Source organism: Heterodontus francisci, chromosome 16, assembly GCF_036365525.1.
Source record: "Heterodontus francisci isolate sHetFra1 chromosome 16, sHetFra1.hap1, whole genome shotgun sequence".
NCBI classification, from domain to species: domain Eukaryota; kingdom Metazoa; phylum Chordata; class Chondrichthyes; order Heterodontiformes; family Heterodontidae; genus Heterodontus; species Heterodontus francisci.
Window position 1 is genome coordinate 97721829 of NC_090386.1, and position 22038 is coordinate 97743866.

A 22038-nucleotide genomic window follows, 5' to 3' on the forward strand; every position below is an offset into this window, starting at 1 on the left:
GGTATAAATGCACAACAGAATATTGTTCAATTAAATGGATATAAATGCACAACAGAATATTGTTGTATTAAATGGGTATAAATGCACAACAGAATATTGTTCAATTAAATGGGTATAAATGTATAGCAGACGTGGTCTCTTCAGACTACTAGAAAAGATCGGATGTCCACCAAAGCTACTAAGTATCATCACCTCATTCCATGACAATATGAAAGGCACAATTCAACATGGTGGCTCCTCATCAGAGCCCTTTCCTATCCTGAGTGGTGTGAAACAGGGCTGTGTTCTCGCACCCACACTTTTTGGGATTTTCTTCTCCCTGCTGCTTTCACATGCGTTCAAATCCTCTGAAGAAGGAATTTTCCTCCACACAAGATCAGGGGGCAGGTTGTTCAACCTTGCCCGTCTAAGAGCGAAGTCCAAAGTACGGAAAGTCCTCATCAGAGAACTCCTCTTTGCTGACGATGCTGCTTTAACATCTCACACTGAAGAATGCCTGCAGAGTCTCATCGACAGGTTTGCGTCTGCCTGCAATGAATTTGGCCGAACCATCAGCCTCAAGAAAACGAACATCATGGGGCAGGATGTCAGAAATGCTCCATCCATCAATATTGGCGACCACGCTCTGGAAGTGGTTCAAGAGTTCACCTACCTAGGCTCAACTATCACCAGTAACCTGTCTCTAGATGCAGAAATCAACAAGCGCATGGGTAAGGCTTCCACTGCTATGTCCAGACTGGCCAAGAGAGTGTGGGAAAATGGCGCACTGACACGGAACACAAAAGTCCGAGTGTATCAGGCCTGTGTCCTCAGTACCTTGCTCTACGGCAGCGAGGCCTGGACAACGTATGCCAGCCAAGAGCGACGTCTCAATTCATTCCATCTTCGCTGCCTTCGGAGAATACTTGGCATCAGGTGGCAGGACTATATCTCCAACACAGAAGTCCTTGAAGCGGCCAACACCCCCAGCTTATACACACTACTGAGTCAGCGGCGCTTGAGATGGCTTGGCCATGTGAGCCGCATGGAAGATGGCAGGATCCCCAAAGACACATTGTACAGCGAGCTCGCCACTGGTATCAGACCCACCGGCCGTCCATGTCTCCGTTATAAAGACGTCTGCAAACGCGACATGAAATCGTGTGACATTGATCACAAGTCGTGGGAGTCAGTTGCCAGCATTCGCCAGAGCTGGCGGGCAGCCATAAAGACAGGGCTAAATTGTGGCGAGTCGAAGAGACTTAGTAGTTGGCAGGAAAAAAGACAGAGGCGCAAGGGGAGAGCCAACTGTGCAACAGCCCCAACAAACAAATTTCTCTGCAGCACCTGTGGAAGAGCCTGTCACTCCAGAATTGGCCTTTATAGCCACTCCAGGCGCTGCTTCACAAACCACTGACCACCTCCAGGCGCGTATCCATTGTCTCTCGAGATAAGGAGGCCCAAAAGAATTCTGTTGTGCATTTATATCCATTTAATTGAACAATATTCTGTTGTGCATTTATACCCATTTAATTGAACAATATTCTGTTGTGCATTTATACCCATTGAATTGAACAATATTCTGTTGTGCATTTATATCCATTTAATTGAACAATATTCTGTTGTGCATTTATACCCATTTAATACAACAATATTCTGTTGTGCATTTATACCCATTTAATTGAACAATATTCTGTTGTGCATTTATACCCATTTAATTGAACAATATTCTGTTGTGCATTTATACCCATTTAATTGAACAATATTCTGTTGTGCATTTATACCCATTTAATTGAACAATATTCTGTTGTGCATTTTTGTTCAATTAAATGGGTATAAATGCACAACAGAATATTGTTGTATTAAATGGGTATAAATGCACAACAGAATATTGTTCAATTAAATGGGTATAAATGCACAACAGAATATTGTTCAATTAAATGGGTATAAATGCACAACAGAATATTGTTGTATTAAATGGGTATAAATGCACAACAGAATATTGTTCAATTAAATGGGTATAAATGCACAACAGAATATTGTTGTATTAAATGGGTATAAATGCACAACAGAATATTGTTCAATTAAATGGGTATAAATGCACAACAGAATATTGTTCAATTAAATGGGTATAAATGCACAACAGAATATTGTTGTATTAAATGGGTATAAATGCACAACAGAATATTGTTCAATTAAATGGGTATAAATGCACAACAGAATATTGTTGTATTAAATGGGTATAAATGCACAACAGGATATTGTTCAATTAAATGGGTATAAATGCACAACAGGATATTGTTCTATTAAATGGGTATAAATGCACAACAGAATATTGTTCAATTAAATGGGTATAAATGCACAACAGAATATTGTTGTATTAAATGGGTATAAATGCACAACAGAATATTGTTCAATTAAATGGGTATAAATGCACAACAGAATATTGTTGTATTAAATGGGTATAAATGCACAACAGGATATTGTTCAATTAAATGGGTATAAATGCACAACAGGATATTGTTCTATTAAATGGGTATAAATGCACAACAGAATATTGTTCAATTAAATGGGTATAAATGCACAACAGAATATTGTTGTATTAAATGGGTATAAATGCACAACAGAATATTGTTCAATTAAATGGGTATAAATGCACAACAGAATATTGTTGTATTAAATGGGTATAAATGCACAACAGGATATTGTTCAATTAAATGGGTATAAATGCACAACAGGATATTGTTCTATTAAATGGGTATAAATGCACAACAGAATATTGTTCAATTAAATGGGTATAAATGCACAACAGAATATTGTTCAATTAAATGGGTATAAATGCACAACAGAATATTGTTCAATTCAATGGGTATAAATGCACAACAGAATATTGTTCAATTAAATGGATATAAATGCACAACAGAATATTGTTGTATTAAATGGGTATAAATGCACAACAGAATATTGTTCAATTAAATGGATATAAATGCACAACAGAATATTGTTGTATTAAATGGGTATAAATGCACAACAGAATATTGTTGTATTAAATGGGTATAAATGCATAACAGAATATTGTTGTATTAAATGGGTATAAATGCACAACAGAATATTGTTCAATTAAATGGGTATAAATGCACAACAGAATATTGTTCAATTAAATGGGTATAAATGCACAACAGAATATTGTTCAATTAAATGGGTATAAATGCACAACAGAATATTGTTGTATTAAATGGGTATAAATGCACAACAGAATATTGTTCAATTAAATGGGTATAAATGCACAACAGAATATTGTTGTATTAAATGGGTATAAATGCACAACAGAATATTGTTCAATTAAATGGGTATAAATGCACAACAGAATATTGTTCAATTAAATGGGTATAAATGCACAACAGAATATTGTTGTATTAAATGGGTATAAATGCACAACAGAATATTGTTCTATTAAATGGGTATAAATGCACAACAGAATATTGTTCAATTAAATGGGTATAAATGCACAACAGAATATTGTTGTATTAAATGGGTATAAATGCACAACAGAATATTGTTCAATTAAATGGGTATAAATGCACAACAGAATATTGTTGTATTAAATGGGTATAAATGCACAACAGAATATTGTTCAATTAAATGGGTATAAATGCACAACAGGATATTGTTCTATTAAATGGGTATAAATGCACAACAGAATATTGTTCAATTAAATGGGTATAAATGCACAACAGAATATTGTTCAATTAAATGGGTATAAATGCACAACAGAATATTGTTCAATTAAATGGATATAAATGCACAACAGAATATTGTTGTATTAAATGGGTATAAATGCACAACAGAATATTGTTCAATTAAATGGGTATAAATGCACAACAGAATATTGTTCAATTAAATGGGTATAAATGCACAACAGAATATTGTTGTATTAAATGGGTATAAATGCACAACAGAATATTGTTCTATTAAATGGGTATAAATGCACAACAGAATATTGTTCTATTAAATGGGTATAAATGCACAACAGGTTATTGTTCTATTAAATGGGTATAAATGCACAACAGAATATTGTTCAATTAAATGGGTATAAATGCACAACAGAATATTGTTGTATTAAATGGGTATAAATGCACAACAGAATATTGTTCAATTAAATGGGTATAAATGCACAACAGTATATTGTTCTATTAAATGGGTATAAATGCACAACAGAATATTGTTGTATTAAATGGGTATAAATGCACAACAGAATATTGTTCAATTAAATGGGTATAAATGCACAACAGAATATTGTTCAATTAAATGGGTATAAATGCGCAACAGAATATTGTTCAATTAAATGGGTATAAATGCACAACAGAATATTGTTCAATTAAATTGGTATAAATGCACAACAGAATATTGTTGCATTGAATGGGTATAAATGCACAACAGAATATTGTTCAATTAAATGGGTATAAATTCACAACAGAATATTGTTGTATTAAATGGGTATAAATGCACAACAGAATATTGTTCAATTAAATGGGTATAAATGCACAACAGAATATTGTTGCATTAAATGGGTATAAATGCACAACAGAATATTGTTGTATTAAATGGGTATAAATGCACAACAGAATATTGTTGTATTAAATGGGTATAAATGCACGACAGAATATTGTTCAATTAAATGGGTATAAATGCACAACAGAATATTGTTGTTTTAAATGGGTATAAATGCACAACAGAATATTGTTCAATTAAATGGGTATAAATGCACAACAGAATATTGTTGTATTAAATGGGTATAAATGCACAACAGGATATTGTTGTATTAAATGGGTATGAATGCACAACAGAATATTGTTCTATTAAATGGGTATAAATGCACAACAGGATATGTTCTATTAAATGGGTATAAATGCACAACAGGATATTGTTCTATTAAATGGGTATAAATGCACAACAGAATATTGTTCAATTAAATGGGTATAAATGCACAACAGAATATTGTTCTATTAAATGGGTATAAATGCACAACAGGATATTGTTGTATTAAATGGGTATAAATGCACAACAGAATATTGTTCAATTAAATGGGTATAAATACACAACAGAATATTGTTCTATTAAATGGGTATAAATGCACAACAGGATATGTTCTATTAAATGGGTATAAATGCACAACAGGATATTGTTCTATTAAATGGGTATAAATGCACAACAGAATATTGTTCAATTAAATGGGTATAAATGCACAACAGAATATTGTTCTATTAAATGGGTATAAATGCACAACAGGATATGTTCTATTAAATGGGTATAAATGCACAACAGGATATTGTTCTATTAAATGGGTATAAATGCACAACAGAATATTGTTCAATTAAATGGGTATAAATGCACAACAGGATATGTTCTATTAAATGGGTATAAATGCACAACAGGATATTGTTCTATTAAATGGGTATAAATGCACAACAGAATATTGTTCAATTAAATGGGTATAAATGCACAACAGAATATTGTTCTATTAAATGGGTATAAATGCACAACAGAATATTGTTCTATTAAATGGGTATAAATGCACAACAGGATATTGTTGTATTAAATGGGTATAAATGCACAACAGGATATTGTTCTATTAAATGGGTATAAATGCACAACAGGATATGTTCTATTAAATGGGTATAAATGCACAACAGGATATGTTCTATTAAATGGGTATAAATGCACAACAGGATATGTTCTATTAAATGGGTATAAATGCACAACAGGATATTGTTCTATTAAATGGGTATAAATGCACAACAGAATATTGTTCTATTAAATGGGTATAAATGCACAACAGAATATTGTTCTATTAAATGGGTATAAATGCACAACAGGATATGTTCTATTAAATGGGTATAAATGCACAACAGGATATTGTTCTATTAAATGGGTATAAATGCACAACAGAATATTGTTCTATTAAATGGGTATAAATGCACAACAGAATATTGTTCTATTAAATGGGTATAAATGCACAACAGGATATGTTCTATTAAATGGGTATGAATGCACAACAGAATATTGTTCTATTAAATGGGTATAAATGCACAACAGGATATGTTCTATTAAATGGGTATAAATGCACAACAGGATATGTTCTATTAAATGGGTATAAATGCACAACAGAATATTGTTCTATTAAATGGGTATAAATGCACAACAGAATATTGTTCTATTAAATGGGTATAAATGCACAACAGGATATGTTCTATTAAATGGGTATAAATGCACAACAGAATATTGTTCTATTAAATGGGTATAAATGCACAACAGGATATTGTTCTATTAAATGGGTATAAATGCACAACAGAATATTGTTCTATTAAATGGGTATAAATGCACAACAGAATATTGTTCTATTAAATGGGTATAAATGCACAACAGGATATGTTCTATTAAATGGGTATAAATGCACAACAGGATATGTTCTATTAAATGGGTATAAATGCACAACAGGATATGTTCTATTAAATGGGTATAAATGCACAACAGAATATTGTTCTATTAAATGGGTATAAATGCACAACAGAATATTGTTCTATTAAATGGGTATAAATGCACAACAGGATATGTTCTATTAAATGGGTATAAATGCACAACAGAATATTGTTCTATTAAATGGGTATAAATGCACAACAGGATATGTTCTATTAAATGGGTATAAATGCACAACAGGATATTGTTCTATTAAATGGGTATAAATGCACAACAGAATATTGTTCAATTAAATGGGTATAAATGCACAACAGAATATTGTTCTATTAAATGGGTATAAATGCACAACAGGATATTGTTGTATTAAATGGGTATAAATGCACAACAGAATATTGTTCAATTAAATGGGTATAAATGCACAACAGAATATTGTTCTATTAAATGGGTATAAATGCACAACAGGATATGTTCTATTAAATGGGTATAAATGCACAACAGGATATTGTTCTATTAAATGGGTATAAATGCACAACAGAATATTGTTCAATTAAATGGGTATAAATGCACAACAGAATATTGTTCTATTAAATGGGTATAAATGCACAACAGGATATGTTCTATTAAATGGGTATAAATGCACAACAGGATATTGTTCTATTAAATGGGTATAAATGCACAACAGAATATTGTTCAATTAAATGGGTATAAATGCACAACAGGATATGTTCTATTAAATGGGTATAAATGCACAACAGGATATTGTTCTATTAAATGGGTATAAATGCACAACAGAATATTGTTCAATTAAATGGGTATAAATGCACAACAGAATATTGTTCTATTAAATGGGTATAAATGCACAACAGAATATTGTTCTATTAAATGGGTATAAATGCACAACAGGATATTGTTGTATTAAATGGGTATAAATGCACAACAGGATATTGTTCTATTAAATGGGTATAAATGCACAACAGGATATGTTCTATTAAATGGGTATAAATGCACAACAGGATATGTTCTATTAAATGGGTATAAATGCACAACAGGATATGTTCTATTAAATGGGTATAAATGCACAACAGGATATTGTTCTATTAAATGGGTATAAATGCACAACAGAATATTGTTCTATTAAATGGGTATAAATGCACAACAGAATATTGTTCTATTAAATGGGTATAAATGCACAACAGGATATGTTCTATTAAATGGGTATAAATGCACAACAGGATATTGTTCTATTAAATGGGTATAAATGCACAACAGAATATTGTTCTATTAAATGGGTATAAATGCACAACAGAATATTGTTCTATTAAATGGGTATAAATGCACAACAGGATATGTTCTATTAAATGGGTATGAATGCACAACAGAATATTGTTCTATTAAATGGGTATAAATGCACAACAGGATATGTTCTATTAAATGGGTATAAATGCACAACAGGATATGTTCTATTAAATGGGTATAAATGCACAACAGAATATTGTTCTATTAAATGGGTATAAATGCACAACAGAATATTGTTCTATTAAATGGGTATAAATGCACAACAGGATATGTTCTATTAAATGGGTATAAATGCACAACAGAATATTGTTCTATTAAATGGGTATAAATGCACAACAGGATATTGTTCTATTAAATGGGTATAAATGCACAACAGAATATTGTTCTATTAAATGGGTATAAATGCACAACAGAATATTGTTCTATTAAATGGGTATAAATGCACAACAGGATATGTTCTATTAAATGGGTATAAATGCACAACAGAATATTGTTCTATTAAATGGGTATAAATGCACAACAGGATATGTTCTATTAAATGGGTATAAATGCACAACAGGATATGTTCTATTAAATGGGTATAAATGCACAACAGAATATTGTTCTATTAAATGGGTATAAATGCACAACAGAATATTGTTCTATTAAATGGGTATAAATGCACAACAGGATATGTTCTATTAAATGGGTATAAATGCACAACAGAATATTGTTCTATTAAATGGGTATAAATGCACAACAGGATATGTTCTATTAAATGGGTATAAATGCACAACAGGATATTGTTCTATTAAATGGGTATAAATGCACAACAGAATATTGTTCTATTAAATGGGTATAAATGCACAACAGGATATTGTTCTATTAAATGGGTATAAATGCACAACAGAATATTGTTCTATTAAATGGGTATAAATGCACAACAGGATATGTTCTATTAAATGGGTATAAATGCACAACAGAATATTGTTCTATTAAATGGGTATAAATGCACAACAGGATATGTTCTTTGAAATGGGTATAAATGCACAACAGGATATTGTTGTATTCCAACACAATCAACAATAACAACGTGTATTTATATAGCACCTTTAACATAATTAAACATCCCAAGGTGCTTCACAGGAACGTTATCATACTCTGTTTGACACCTTGCCACATAAGGAGCTGTTAGAACAAGTGACCAATGCTTGGTCAAAGAGGTAGGTTTTAAAGAATGCTTTAAAGGAAGAGAGGGAGAGGCGGAGAGGTTTCGGGAAGGAATTTCAGAACTTAGGACCCAGACAACTGAAGACATGACCAGCATTGGTGGCGAGATTAGTTGTATGGCTGGACGAGATTACAGTGATAGAGAGGGGCAAGGCCGTGGAGGGATTTGAAAACAAGGTTGAGAATTTTAAAATTGAGGTGTTGCTGGAACGAGAGCCAATGTCGGTCAGTGAGCGCAGGGGTGATGGGTGAACGGGACTTGGTGTGAATTAGAACAGGGGCAGCAGAGTTGGATGACAACAATCTGCATTTATATAATGCCTTTAGTGCAGCAATCACCACAGAGCAGAAGAATGGATATTGAGCTGAAGCAGAAGGTTAGGGCAGTTGGAGACGAAGGTAACAGGTGGAGTTGCCAACCCTCCAGGATTGTCCTGGAGTTTCCAGGAATTGAAGATTAATCTCCCGGACACAGCTGAGAGCAAACCCAGGAGAAAAATCATAGAGCATTAAAATAACATTCTTTCGACACTTTTATTTCCTCGTGTTGAAAATGTTGGAGTTGGGAAAGAAAAATACATTTTGACCGGCAGTCAATAATCATCCAATCAGGTAATGAAGAGCCTGTTTGCTTTCCAATCAGCTGCAGGAAAGTGATGCACCACGAGGAGAAGCGACCAATGGGATGTGTGCGAGGGCGGGACAGCTAGAGGGAGGCAGACAGACATGTGATGAAACCTCCTGGAATACAGACAGCCAGAGTTGGCAACCCTAGTAGCAAGACAGCTGGAGGTTTAGTGAGAGAGTAAGAGTACAGGGCCAAAGGGTCTTTGACTAATAGTGCACCAGAAGGAGGTTGTACAGGAGGCCCGAGTTGGTGCAACAGAGGGTATCAGCTGGTCATGTAGGGCTGAAGGAAGCTAGATCCCCTGGAGGGATTTATAAATGAATAGAAGGAATGGGGAGCCACTGATCAGTTCATGGGGACACGCATGATAGGCAAGCTTAAGGGAGGAATGGTAGCACAGTAGTTATGTCCTGGGCTGGTAATCCAGAGGACTGAACTAATGATCAGGAGATATGAGTTCAAATCCCACAACAGCAGCTGGTGAATTTAAATTCAGTTAATTAAATAAATCTGGAATAAAAAGCTAGTCTCGGTAATGGTGACCATGAAACTACTGGATAGTTGTTCAAAAAAAAAAATGTGGTTTATGAATGTCCTTTAGGAAAGAAAATCTGTTGTCCTTACCTGGTCTGGTCAACTGTGACTCCAGACCCACAGCAATGCTTAACTGCTTTAACTACTATCTGAAATGGTCCAGCAATACTCTTGGTTGTATTGAAGAAGATGGCTCACTACCACCTTCTCAAGGGCAATTAGGGATGGTAATAAACGCTGGCCTTGCCAGCAGCGCCCACATCCTGTCAATGAATAAAAAAGATGTAGATGGTTCCATCTCTTACTCACTTGGTCCACAATGTCAGACACTGCAGATAGAGGTGAAGGAGACAAGCGAAGGTTGCTATTGCTATTGGAATTTGACTCGGGCAAGGGAAAGCTGATGGAAGATATTGCAACAGGAAGTGGGGGTGGACACAGTGAGGTCAGCAAAGAGCGGCTAGTGAAGATGCATTTGAGGACCTGAAACAAATCAAATCACATCTGGTTTCTCAGATCTCCTGAAGCATTTCTCCTTTGTTGCATTAGGTTGCTATGCTTTGTTGATCAAGCACTGGGTTCCCAAGCTGGGTGTCAGAGTGATGCACTACAAAATATCAACCAATCCTAGTGGCTATTACATCAATCCACGAGTCAAGTTTATCAGCCTACAAGAGTTAGTCAAGTATTACCACAGTAAGTTTTGATCTTGTTTACCTTTTGTTGAACAATGTAACCGCAGTAGGAATGAGGTAGAGGCAATGAAATTTAATGCAGAGAAGTGTGAAATGATACATTTTGGTAGGAAGAACGAGGAGAAGCAATATAAAATAAAGGGTACAATTCCAAAGGGGGTGCAGGAGCAGAGGGACCTGGGGGTATCTATGCACAAATCATTGAAGGTGGCAGGGATTCTGGGCTTTATAAATAGAGGCATAGAGTACAAAAGCAAAGAAGTTATGATGAATTGTTATAAAACACTGGTTCTGCCTCAACTGGAGTATTGTGTCTAAGTCCGGACATCACACTTTAAGGAGGATGTGAAGGCATGGGAGAGGGTGTACAAAAGATGTACGAGAGTGATTCCAGGGATGAGAGACTTCAGTTATGTGGATAGATTGGAGAAGCTAGACTGTTCTCCTTAAAGAGAAGATTGAGAGGAGATTTGATAGAGGTGTTCAAAATCATGAGGGGTCTGAACAGAGTAGATAGAGAGAAACTGTTCCCATTGGCAGAAGCATCGAGAACCAGAGGAACCATATTTAAGGTGATTGCCAAAAGAATCAAAAGCAACACAGGGAACTCAGCGAGTGGTTCGAATCTGGAATACACTGGCTGAGAGTGTGGTGGAGGCAGATTCGATCATGGCTCTCAAATGGAAATTGGATTAACACCTGAAGAGGAAATAAATTGTTGGGCTCCAGGGAAAGGGCGGTGGAGTGGGACTAGAAAAAAAAGTCTTGACCAGGGCACCAGTTTCGCTTCAAAGCACCATGGGATCTTTTCCATCCATTTAATTAGACAGACGAGGCCTCGGTTTAATATCTTGCATCTGACAATGCAGCACTCACTCAATGTTTAGCTGACGTGTCATCCAACATCATGTGCTCAAGACCTCGGCTGGAATTTGAACCCATGACCTATTGGCTGAATTTTATCAGCCCTTTGGCAATGGACTGGGATATGGGTTGGCTGGCAAAATGGTGCAGGATGGTGTTGGATAGCATGCCCGTCTTTCCACCGATGTGCCATTTTGCCAGCAGTGGGAAAGGAGGCAGACCCCCACTCCCCCACCCCCGGAGACCAATTGAGCCACTTAAGTGGCCAATTAATGGCCTCTTCCGGCAGCTGGAGTGCCTGCTGCTGAGTGGGGAAATTGGCAGCCTCCCAGTGGGCCAGGGGAATGGGGTGAGGGTGAGAGGGCCTCCTATTTGGGCACTCTACCCCATGGAGGGGTAGAGGTGGCAATGGCTATCCCCGCAGGTGGGCCGCTGACTTTAATAGGGTTTAATTGGCTGCCGTCGGCAAAATACGGCCCCGGATCCCGCAGCCCGCCAAAGCAGGGTCCACTCCTGCCGCCTACATAAAATCCAACCCAAGGAAAGAGTTCTGACAACTGAGCCAAGACCTCATTCTGCTGAGTGCAGTTACCAATTGGGCCATTAGGGGGAGGTGCAGAGCAAATGTTATGTGGAGTTTCCCTGTGCACATGTCTGTGTTGTGGTGTCTGAGTGTTCCAGCACTGCACCATCAAGGAAACTAACATGCTTGACCTGAAATTACCTCCTCAGGGGAGGCGCATGGTCTGTGTCAAAGACTGGCAAGTCCCTCACTCAAAAGGACTCAAAATATTTCAGAAGCTGATGACTTTGAGATTCCGAGAAAACTTATTACATTGGGAAGAAAGCTTGAAGTTGGACATTTTGCAAAAGGAAAGATGAGTAAGTAAAAATTTACACCATCAGAGTCTTGCCTTAGATTTTCAGGATTTGGCAATCCTTGGCTGCCCTGAGGAAGTGGAGGTGAGCCGCCTTCGTGAACCACTGTGGGTTTGATGCAACTGAGTAATTTGCAAAGCCACTTCAGAGGGGAGTTAAAAGTCAACCATGTTGGTGTGGGACTGGACTAAGGATGGCTGGTTACCTTCCCTAAAGGACCAATTGGGTTTTTAAACAACAATCCAACAGCTTCACAGTCACCTTTACTGAGGCCAGCCTTTTTTTCTCTTTTTTTCTTAAAGTGAATTCAAATTCTCAAACTGCCCTGGTGGGATTTGAACTCATGTCCTGGACTATTAGTCCAGTAACACTTTTTTTCATTCTTCCATGGGATGTGGGCATCGCTGGCAAGGCCAGCATTTGTTGCCCATCCCTAAATGCCCTTGACAACTGAGTGGCTATTTCAAAGGGCAGTTAAGAGCCAACCACATTGCTGTGGGTCTGGAGTCACATGTAGGCCAGACCGGGTAAAGACAGCAGATTTCCTTCCTTAAAGGACATTAGTGAACCGGGTGGGTTTTTAACAACAATTGATGATAGTTTCACCATTGCTGAGAATTAATCAATTAATTGAATTTAATTCCACCAGCTGCCATGGTGGGATTTGAACCCTTGTTCCCTGGGCATTAGCCTTGGCCTCTGTATTGCTAGTTCAGTGACAATACCACTACACTCCTGTACCCATCATGTACTCCTGTGAGTAGTGTAAGCATCTTACACTTAAGAGTGTGCCCATATTGCCCAATTTCTAACTACATCGGAAACTCTGTTGGCTGCAGGTCCGACAACACCTTGATTTTAAAATTCTCATCCTAATTTTCAAATCCCACCCTATCTCTGAACACCTATAGGCCTACAACCCACCAAAATGTTTGTGCTCCTCCAATTCTGGCCTCTTGCACATCCCTGAATTCTATTCCCCATCATTGGCAGCCATGCCTTCAGCTGCCCAGGCCCTCGGGTCTGGAATTCCCTCCCCTAAACAGCCTCTCTTCCTCTCTCTCCTCCTTTAAAATTACTTCTTAAAATTTACCTCTTTCACCTGTCCGAATATCTCCTTATATGGCTTGGAGACAAATTTTGTTAACACTCCTGTGAAGCGGCTTGGGATGTTTTACTACATTAAAGGTGCTATATAAATGCAAGTTGTTGTTATTGTTCATAGATGTTACATCATGCAAACAAGCCATTCGCACAACCAATTCGTGTCAAACAACTCTAATTACATTTGCATGTTCTGTTCCCTCCTGCCGTCATTCTCTCTTTCTTCCTCTATCTATCCACTCTATTCAGCATCAACCAGTAAACCTGGAAGGAATCCTACAGCCTCACAGCTCTGGGCGAAGAGGTTTCTCTTGCCTTCTGTTCTAACTGTGTTAGGCTGCGGTCAGTCATGGCTCTCTTACCTCAGTATCATGAAGATTTGGGCGGCACAGTGGCGCAGTGGTTAGCACCGCAGCCTCACAGCTCCAGCGACCCAGGTTCAATTCTGGGTACTGCCTGTGCAGAGTTTGCAAGTTCTCCCTGTGACCGCGTGGGTTTCCGCCAGGTGCTCCGGTTTCCTCCCACAGCCAAAGACTTGCAGGTTGATAGGTAAATTGGCCATTGTAAATTGCCTCTAGTGTAGGTAGGTGGTAGGGGAATTGAGGGAAATGGGGGATGTGGTAGGAATATGGGATTTGTGTAGGGTTAGTATAAATGGGTGGTTCTTGGTCGGCACAGACTCGGTGGGCCGAAGGGCCTGTTTCAGTGCTGTATCTCTAAATAAATAAATAAATCATGGGTTCAAGCCCCACTTCAGTGTTGTACTGATGAAGTGCTGCACTCTTTAAGGTGTCATTGTCTTTTGAATTAAATGTTAAACCAAGGCCCCAACTACCCTCTCGGGCTGTAAATGATTCCATGGTGCTCTTCTGTTGAAAAGCAGGGGAGCTCTCCCTGATGTCCTGGCCAATATTTATCCTTTTATGAAAGGTGCCTGGATGGGCACCCGAAGTGCCGTAACCTGCAGGGCTATGGACCAAATGCTGGAAAGTGGAATTAGGCTGGGTGGCTCTTTTTCTCTGGCCAGTGCAGACATGATGGGCCAAGTGGCCTCTTTCTGTGCCATAAACCTTCTATTTCTATGATTCGACCAACATCACAAGCACAAATTATCTGATCATTATCACATTGCTGTTTGTGGGATCTTGCTGTGTAAAATTAGCTGCCACGTTTCCACGTTGCAAGGCACCTTTGAACATCCTGATGTGAACGGCACTATAGAAATGTTTAAATAACTATTTCTTTCTTTAGCGTTGAACAACAGCTGTGTCAAAGTGTCTGTGAAGGTGTGCAATGAAGAGCAGGCGCCAATCGACTCCTTCCTCAGGGAGGTCAGCATTCGGAAAGCTCTTCAGCACGAACGCCTGGTGCGGCTTCTCGGAGCGGTGACACAATCCCAGCCCATGCTCATCATTACCGAGTTCATGAGCCTAGGTAATAGCTGAAGCCCTCTGCTGTCCCTGGGGAAATGTCCAGTATTAATGTGCGACATGCACTGCCTGGTGTGCCACTAAGTAGACCAGACTGTATCTGAGCCAGGGAGCTGTAATTGGGTCTCGACACTCTCAGGTGAGGCAACGGAAAGATCTGTTAATCACCATTCATTGACCCTCACTTGGAAATGCTTGAGTTTGAATGTACATCGCACCTTGCAGCACAAGATACCATTCGGCCTGTTGTGCCTGTGTCCGCTCTGTGTAAAGGCGATCTGATTTACTCCCAGATCCCAGCTGTTTCCCCATAATCCTGCAAATTAATCCTCTTCATGGACATGTCCAATTGCCTTTCGAAAACTCCCAGGGAACCTGATTCCAGCACCCTTTCAGGTAAATAACAGCAAAATACTGCAGCTGCTGGAAATCTGAAATAAAGACAGAAAGTGCTGGAAACACACAGCAGGTTAGGCAGCATCTGTGGAGAGAGACACAAAGTTAACGTTTCAGGTCTGTGACCTTTCATCTGAACTGGCAAAGGTTAGAAAAGGTTTTAAGTAAGTGAAAAGTGGGGGGTGGTGGGGGGGTGGTGGGGGGGGGTGCTGCGGGCAGTGGTGAGGAAGAGAACAAAAGAGAAGGTGTTTGATAGGGCAGAGGGCAGGAGAGATTAAATAACAAAGCTATCATGGGACAAAGGCAAAGAGCAAAGAATGTGTTCATGCTTGTGTTGAAAGAGAAAGCATTTGTCCAGAGAGTTTGTTAATAGTAGAATAATGAGCAGCTCTGTCTACATGAAAAGTTGGCACATGGTTAAAAAAAATTAAATTTAAAAAAAGTGAAAAATATGAACATACCAAAAAAGGCCAGTCATGCTCTGAAATTGTTGAACTCAAGGTTGAGTCCGCAAGGCTGTAGAGTGCCTAATCAAAAGATCAGGTGCTGCTCCTCAAGCTTGCATTGATGTTCACTGGAACATGGAGCAGGCCAAAGACACAAATGTGGGCATGACAGCAGTGTGCTAAGTTGAAATGGCAAGCGACTGGAAGCTTCGGGTCATGCTTTCAGACTGAGCGGAGATGATCAGCAAAGCGGTCACCCAATCTACGTTTGGTCTCCCCCAGTGTAGAGGAGACCACATTGTGAGCAGTGAATACAGTACACTACATTGAAAGAAGTACAAGTAAATCGCTGCTTCGCCTGGAAGTTCCATCCTGCATCTTTTGAATCCACCCAGGATAACAGGTATCTCCGAGAAATACAACGTTCCTCGGACTGCTGTTCTCGCTTCATCCTGAGATCCACACTCAGTGCCATGTGCCGCCACATGTACACACTGGACCTCTTTCTCCAGAAGCACCGCCTCACCTTATCTCAAAGCTGTTCTACTCCGCAGTTTCATTTCATCCTTTGTCTTATCTGACACATTAACAAAAAACTTTTTCTCTTCCTTTCAGGTGTTAAGGAACACAAGCTCCAGTAGCTCATGAGTACCACTACCTCTCCAGATCCTTCTTCACCTTCACTTCCCTCTGACCCCATCCCTTCTCCTAATCTTATCCCTTTCTGTGTATTCACAATACTCTCTGACCTTCCCATCTCTGACACTGAATGATCTGTACTTAACAAAGGACTCCATCTTTTTCCCCTTACGCCCCCACCTCAATGAATTTTGCACTCAGCATGCTTCCGTCGTCTTTGCCTCTGTGCTCACTTCTTTGACCAGGAGTCCTCCCCCTGACCAGCAGACCCATTCACCCGCCTCCAGTATTCTCCCTCTACCTGGGGACCCCTCTCTCTGGCCTCTTACCCCCTCTTGATCTTTTCATTGAGAACTGTCGGCGAGACATCGGCCGTCTCAATTTCTCCGCTCCCTTCGGTCACTCTAACCTGTCTCCCTCTGAACTTGCTGCACTCTGTTCTCTCAGGTCTAACCACAACATTGTGATCAAACCTGCTGACAAGGGTGGTGCTGTTGTTATCTGGTATACTGCCCTCTACCTTGCAGAGGCTCAGCGCCAGCTCTCAGACACTTCTTCCCACCTCCCCACGGACCATGACACCACCACCGAACATCAAGCCACTTTCTCCAGTACTGTCACTGACTTCATCTCCTCTGGAGATCTTCCCTCTACAGCTTCCCACATCATTGTTCCACAACCCTGGACAGCCCGCTTCTACCACCTTCCCAAAATCCACAAACAGGACTGTCCTGGTCGACCCATTATTTCAGCCTGTTCCTGCCCCACTGAACTTATTTCTTCCTATCTTGACACAATCTTTTCTCCCTTGGTCCAGGCTCTTCCCACCTACATCCATGAGTCTTTGGATGCCCCTGTCATTTTGGCAATTTCCAGTTTCCTGGCCCTAACCGCCTCCTCTTCACTATCGACGTCCAATCTCTCTACACCTCCACCCCCCACCAGGGTGTTTGAGAGCTCTCGGCTTTTTACTTGAGCAGAGGTCCGACCAGTTCGCATCCACCACCACCCTCCTCTGCCTGGCTGAACTTGTTCTCACATTGAACAACTTCTCCTTCAACTCCAAGTAAAAGGTGTTGCTATGGGTACCCGCATGGGTCCGAGTTATGCCTGTCTTTTCGTGGGATATGTCGAACATTCCTTGTTCCAGTCCTACTCAGGCCCCCTCCCTCACCTCTTTTTCTGGTACAATGATGACTGTATCGGTGCCGTTTCCTGCTCCCGCCCTGAAATGGAAAATTTCATCAACTTTGCTTTCAATTTCCACCCTTCTGTCACCTTTACATGGTCCATCTCCGACACTTCCCTTCCCTTCCTCGATTTCTCTGTCTCCATCTCTGGGGATAAGCTGTCCACTAATATTCATTATAAGCCCACCAACTCCCACAGCTACCTCGACTACACTTCTTCACACCCTGCCTCCTGTAAGGACTCCATCCCATTCTCCCAGTTTCTCCATCTCCAACACATCTGTTGTGATGATGCAACCTTCCACAACAACATTTCTGATGTATCTTCCTTTTCCCTCAACCGAGGATACCTTCCTGCCCTCCCCCCCCCCCCCCCCACCACTGCGGTTGACAGGCCCTTCCACCGTGTCCGGCCCATTTCCCTCAACTCTACCCTCACCACTTCTCCACCCTCTCAGAACTGCAACAGGGTTTCCCTTGTCTTCACTTTCCACCCCACCAGCCTCCACATCCAAAGGATCATCCTCCGCCATTTCCACCACCTCCAGTGTGATGCCACTACCAAATGCATCTTCCCCTCCCCTCGCCTCCCCTGTCAGAATTCCGAAGGGATCGTTCCCTCTGCGACACCCTGGTCCTCTCCTCCATCACTGCCGTCCCATGGCACCTTCCCCTGCAATCGCAGGAGGTGTAATACCTGCCCATTTCCCTCCTCTCTCCTCACTATCCAAGGCCCCAAACACTCCTTTCAGGTGAAGCAGTGATTTACTTGTACTTCTTTCAATGTAGTATACTGTATTCGCTGCTCACAATGTGGCCGCCTCTACATTGGGTGACTGCTTTGTGGAACATCTCTGCTCAGTCAGAGTGTCACCTTCCCTTTTGTTCTCTTCCCCACCAACCACTCTCCCCTCCCCGCCCACTACTTCATTTCCTTAAAACCTGATTCTTTTCCAACCTTTACCAGTTCTGATGAAAGGTCAATGACCTGAAACGTTAACTCTGTTTCTCTCTCCACAGATGCTGCCTGAATATTTCCAGCATTTTTTGTTTTTATTACAGATTTCCAGATTCCACAATATTTTGCTTTTACACAAACTAGGATTGTATTCCCTGAAATTTAGAAGGTTAAGGGGTGATTTGATTGAAGTTTTCAAGATATTAAGGGGAATGGATAGAGTAGAGAGAGAGAAACTATTTCCACTGGTTGGGGAGTCTAGGACTATGGGGCAGAGTCTAAAAATTAGAGTCAGATTTTTCAGGAGTGAAATTAGGAGACACTTCTACACACAAAGGGTGGGAGAAGTTTGGAAATCTCTTGTACAAACGGCAGTTGATGTTAGATCAATTGTTAATTTTAAATCTGTGATTGATAGACTTTTGTTAACCAAAGGCATTAAGGGATTTGGGGGAAAGGTGGGTATATGGGGTTAGGTCATAGATCAGCCATGATCTCATTGAATGACAGAACAGACTTGAGGGGCTGAATGGACTCCTCCTGTGCCTATGTTCCTATGCTTGAATAGTCTCCCAATGTTCAATTTATAGGCATACATGAGGAATGGTGAATCGTGTGAGGTACAAGAGGCCAGCTATACCCCTGACACCAGTAGAACTGAACCTCAACAAAACAAAACACGCGATCTGATGAGAAATGGGAGAAAGCTGGAAGCAAAACAGAATCCAACCCAATGATAGAGAACAACTCGCCAAAGCATCTCTGGCAGCACCTTCCAAACCCACGACCTCTACCATCTAGCAGGGCACGGGCAGCAGGCACATGGGAACACCACCACCTGCAAGTTCCCCTCCAAGCCACACACCATCCTGACTTGGAACTATATCGCCATTCCTTCACTGTCGCTGGGTCAAAATCCTGGGATTCCCTTCCTAACAGCACTGTGGGTATACCTACCCCCACATGGACTGCAGCGGTTCAAGAAGGCAGCTCACCACCACCTTCTCAAGGGCAATTAGGGATGGGAAATAAATGCTGTCCTAGCCAGCGACACCTACATCCCAAGAATTAATTAAAACATAATAATAATCTCCAAGGTTTTCCATAGTTCCACAGACGTTAAATCTCTACATTGTCCAGACAGTCAATACTTGTGGGCAGCTTATGAACATACGAGTTAGGAGCAGAGGTAGGTCCTTGGAGATTTTTATGAAGGAGTTGCCTTTTGAGGAAATGTTGGACAGACTGGGCTTGTTTTCACTGGAACGATTGATTCTAACACCTCCCCCACGACAGAAGGGGAAGCTAACTGGCCTATAGTTACCTGTTTCCTGCCTCACCCACTTCTTGAATAGAGTGGTTATATCTTCTATTTTCCAGTCTGATGGAACCTTTGCAGAATCTAGCAAATTTTGAAAAGTTAACACCAACACATATCTCATTAGCCACTTCTTTTAAGATGCTAGGATGAAACCCATTAGGACCCGGGGACTTGTCAGCCCGCAGCTCCATCAATTTGCTCAGTACCGCTTCCCTGGTGATTGTAATTTCACCCAGTTTCTCTCTTCCTTCCACTTCCTGATTTACAGGCCCTTGGAGCCTGCCCCGCCATTCAATAAGATCATGGCTGATCTGTTTGTGTTTCGAATTCCACACTCCCATCTACCCCCGATTATCTTTGATTCCCTTGCTTAACAAGAATCTATCTACCTCCACCTTAAAAATATTCAATGACCCCGCCTCCACCACCTTCTGAGGCAGAGGATTCCAAAGTTGCACAACCCTCTGAGAGAAACAATTTCTCCTCTTCTCTGTCCTAAAAGGGTGACCCCTAATTTTAAAACAGTGCCCTCTAGTTCTAGACTCACCCACAAGAGGAAACATCCTTTCCACATCCACCTTGTCAAGATCGTTCAGGATCTTACAAACTTCAATCAAGTCTCCCCTCACTCTTCTAAACTCCAGTGAAAACAAGCCCAGTCTGTCCAACCTTTCCTCATAAGATAACCCGCTCATTCCAGGTATCAATCTAGTAATCCTCCTCTGAACCACCTCCAACACATTTACATCCTTAAATAAGGAGACCAAAACTGCACACAGTATTCGAGATGTGGTCTCACCAATGCCCTGTATAACTGAAGCACCACATCCTTACTTTTATTTTCAATTCCTCTCGTAATAAAGGATAGCATTCCATTTGCCTTCTTTATTATTTGCTGTACCTGCATACTAACTTGTTGTGACTTATGCACGAGAACACCTAGATCCCTCTGCACCTGGAATTCTGCAGTCGTTCTCCATTTGAGTAATACTCTGCTTTTTTATTCTTCCTGCCAAAGTGAACAACTTCACATTTTCCCATATTATACTCCATCTGCCAGATTTTTGCCCACTCGCTCAACCTATCGAAATCGGTCTGCAACCTCCTTCTGTCCTCTTCACAACATACTGTCCAACCTATCTTTGTGCCATCTGCAAATTTAGCTACCATGCCATCGCTCCCCTCATCTAAGTCATTGATATAAATTGTAAAAAGTTGAAGCCCCAGCACAGACCCCTGCAGGACTCCACTCGTCACATCCTGCCAATCAGAAAAGGACTCATTTATGCACACACTCTGTTTTCCGCCAGTCAGCCAATCTTCTATCCATACTAATGTTACCCCCTACACCATGAGCTTCTACTTTGTGCAATAATCTTTTATATAACACCTTGTCAAATGCCTTCTGGAAATCCAAGTACAGTACGTGAACGGGCTCCCCTTTATCCACAGCACGTGTAACTCCTTCAAAGAACTCCAATAAATTGTTTAAACATGTTTTCCCTTTCACCAAACCATGTTTGACTATTCCCGATTACCTTGAGTTTTGCTACGTGCCCAGCTACAGCCTCCTTAATGATTGATTCTAACACCTCCCCCACGATAGACGGGGAAGCTAACTAGTCTATAGTTACCTGTTTCCTGCCTCACCCACTTCTGGAATAGAGGGGTTATATTTGCTATTTTCCAGTCTGATGGAACCTTTGCAGGATCTCGCGAATTTTGAAAAATTAACACCAACGCATCTACTACCTCATTAGCCACCACTTTTAAGATGCTAGGATGAAGGCCATCAGGACCCGGGAACTTCTCAGCCCGCAGCTCCATCAATTTGCTCAGTACCACTTCCCTGGTGATTGTAATTTCGCCATGTTCCTCTCTTCCTTCCACCTCCTGATTTATAGCTATTACTGGAATGTTTTTTCTATCCTCTATAGTGAAGACAGAAGCAAAATATTTGTTCATTTCATCCGCCATTTCCTTATTATCTACT

At 40.3% G+C, this 22038-nt stretch overlaps 1 protein-coding gene across 1 annotated transcript in view; it reads left to right on the forward strand.

The window, feature by feature from the left end:
- LOC137378396 (tyrosine-protein kinase HCK-like) overlaps positions 1 to 22038 on the forward strand; it is a 48318-nt gene that overhangs the window by 18062 nt on the left and 8218 nt on the right. The window contains exons 4-6 of the mRNA XM_068048683.1: positions 10673 to 10819; positions 12415 to 12564; positions 14917 to 15099. Of these exons, the coding sequence (XP_067904784.1) occupies positions 10673 to 10819; positions 12415 to 12564; positions 14917 to 15099 (480 nt within the window). The remainder of the gene's footprint in view (positions 1 to 10672; positions 10820 to 12414; positions 12565 to 14916; positions 15100 to 22038) is intronic.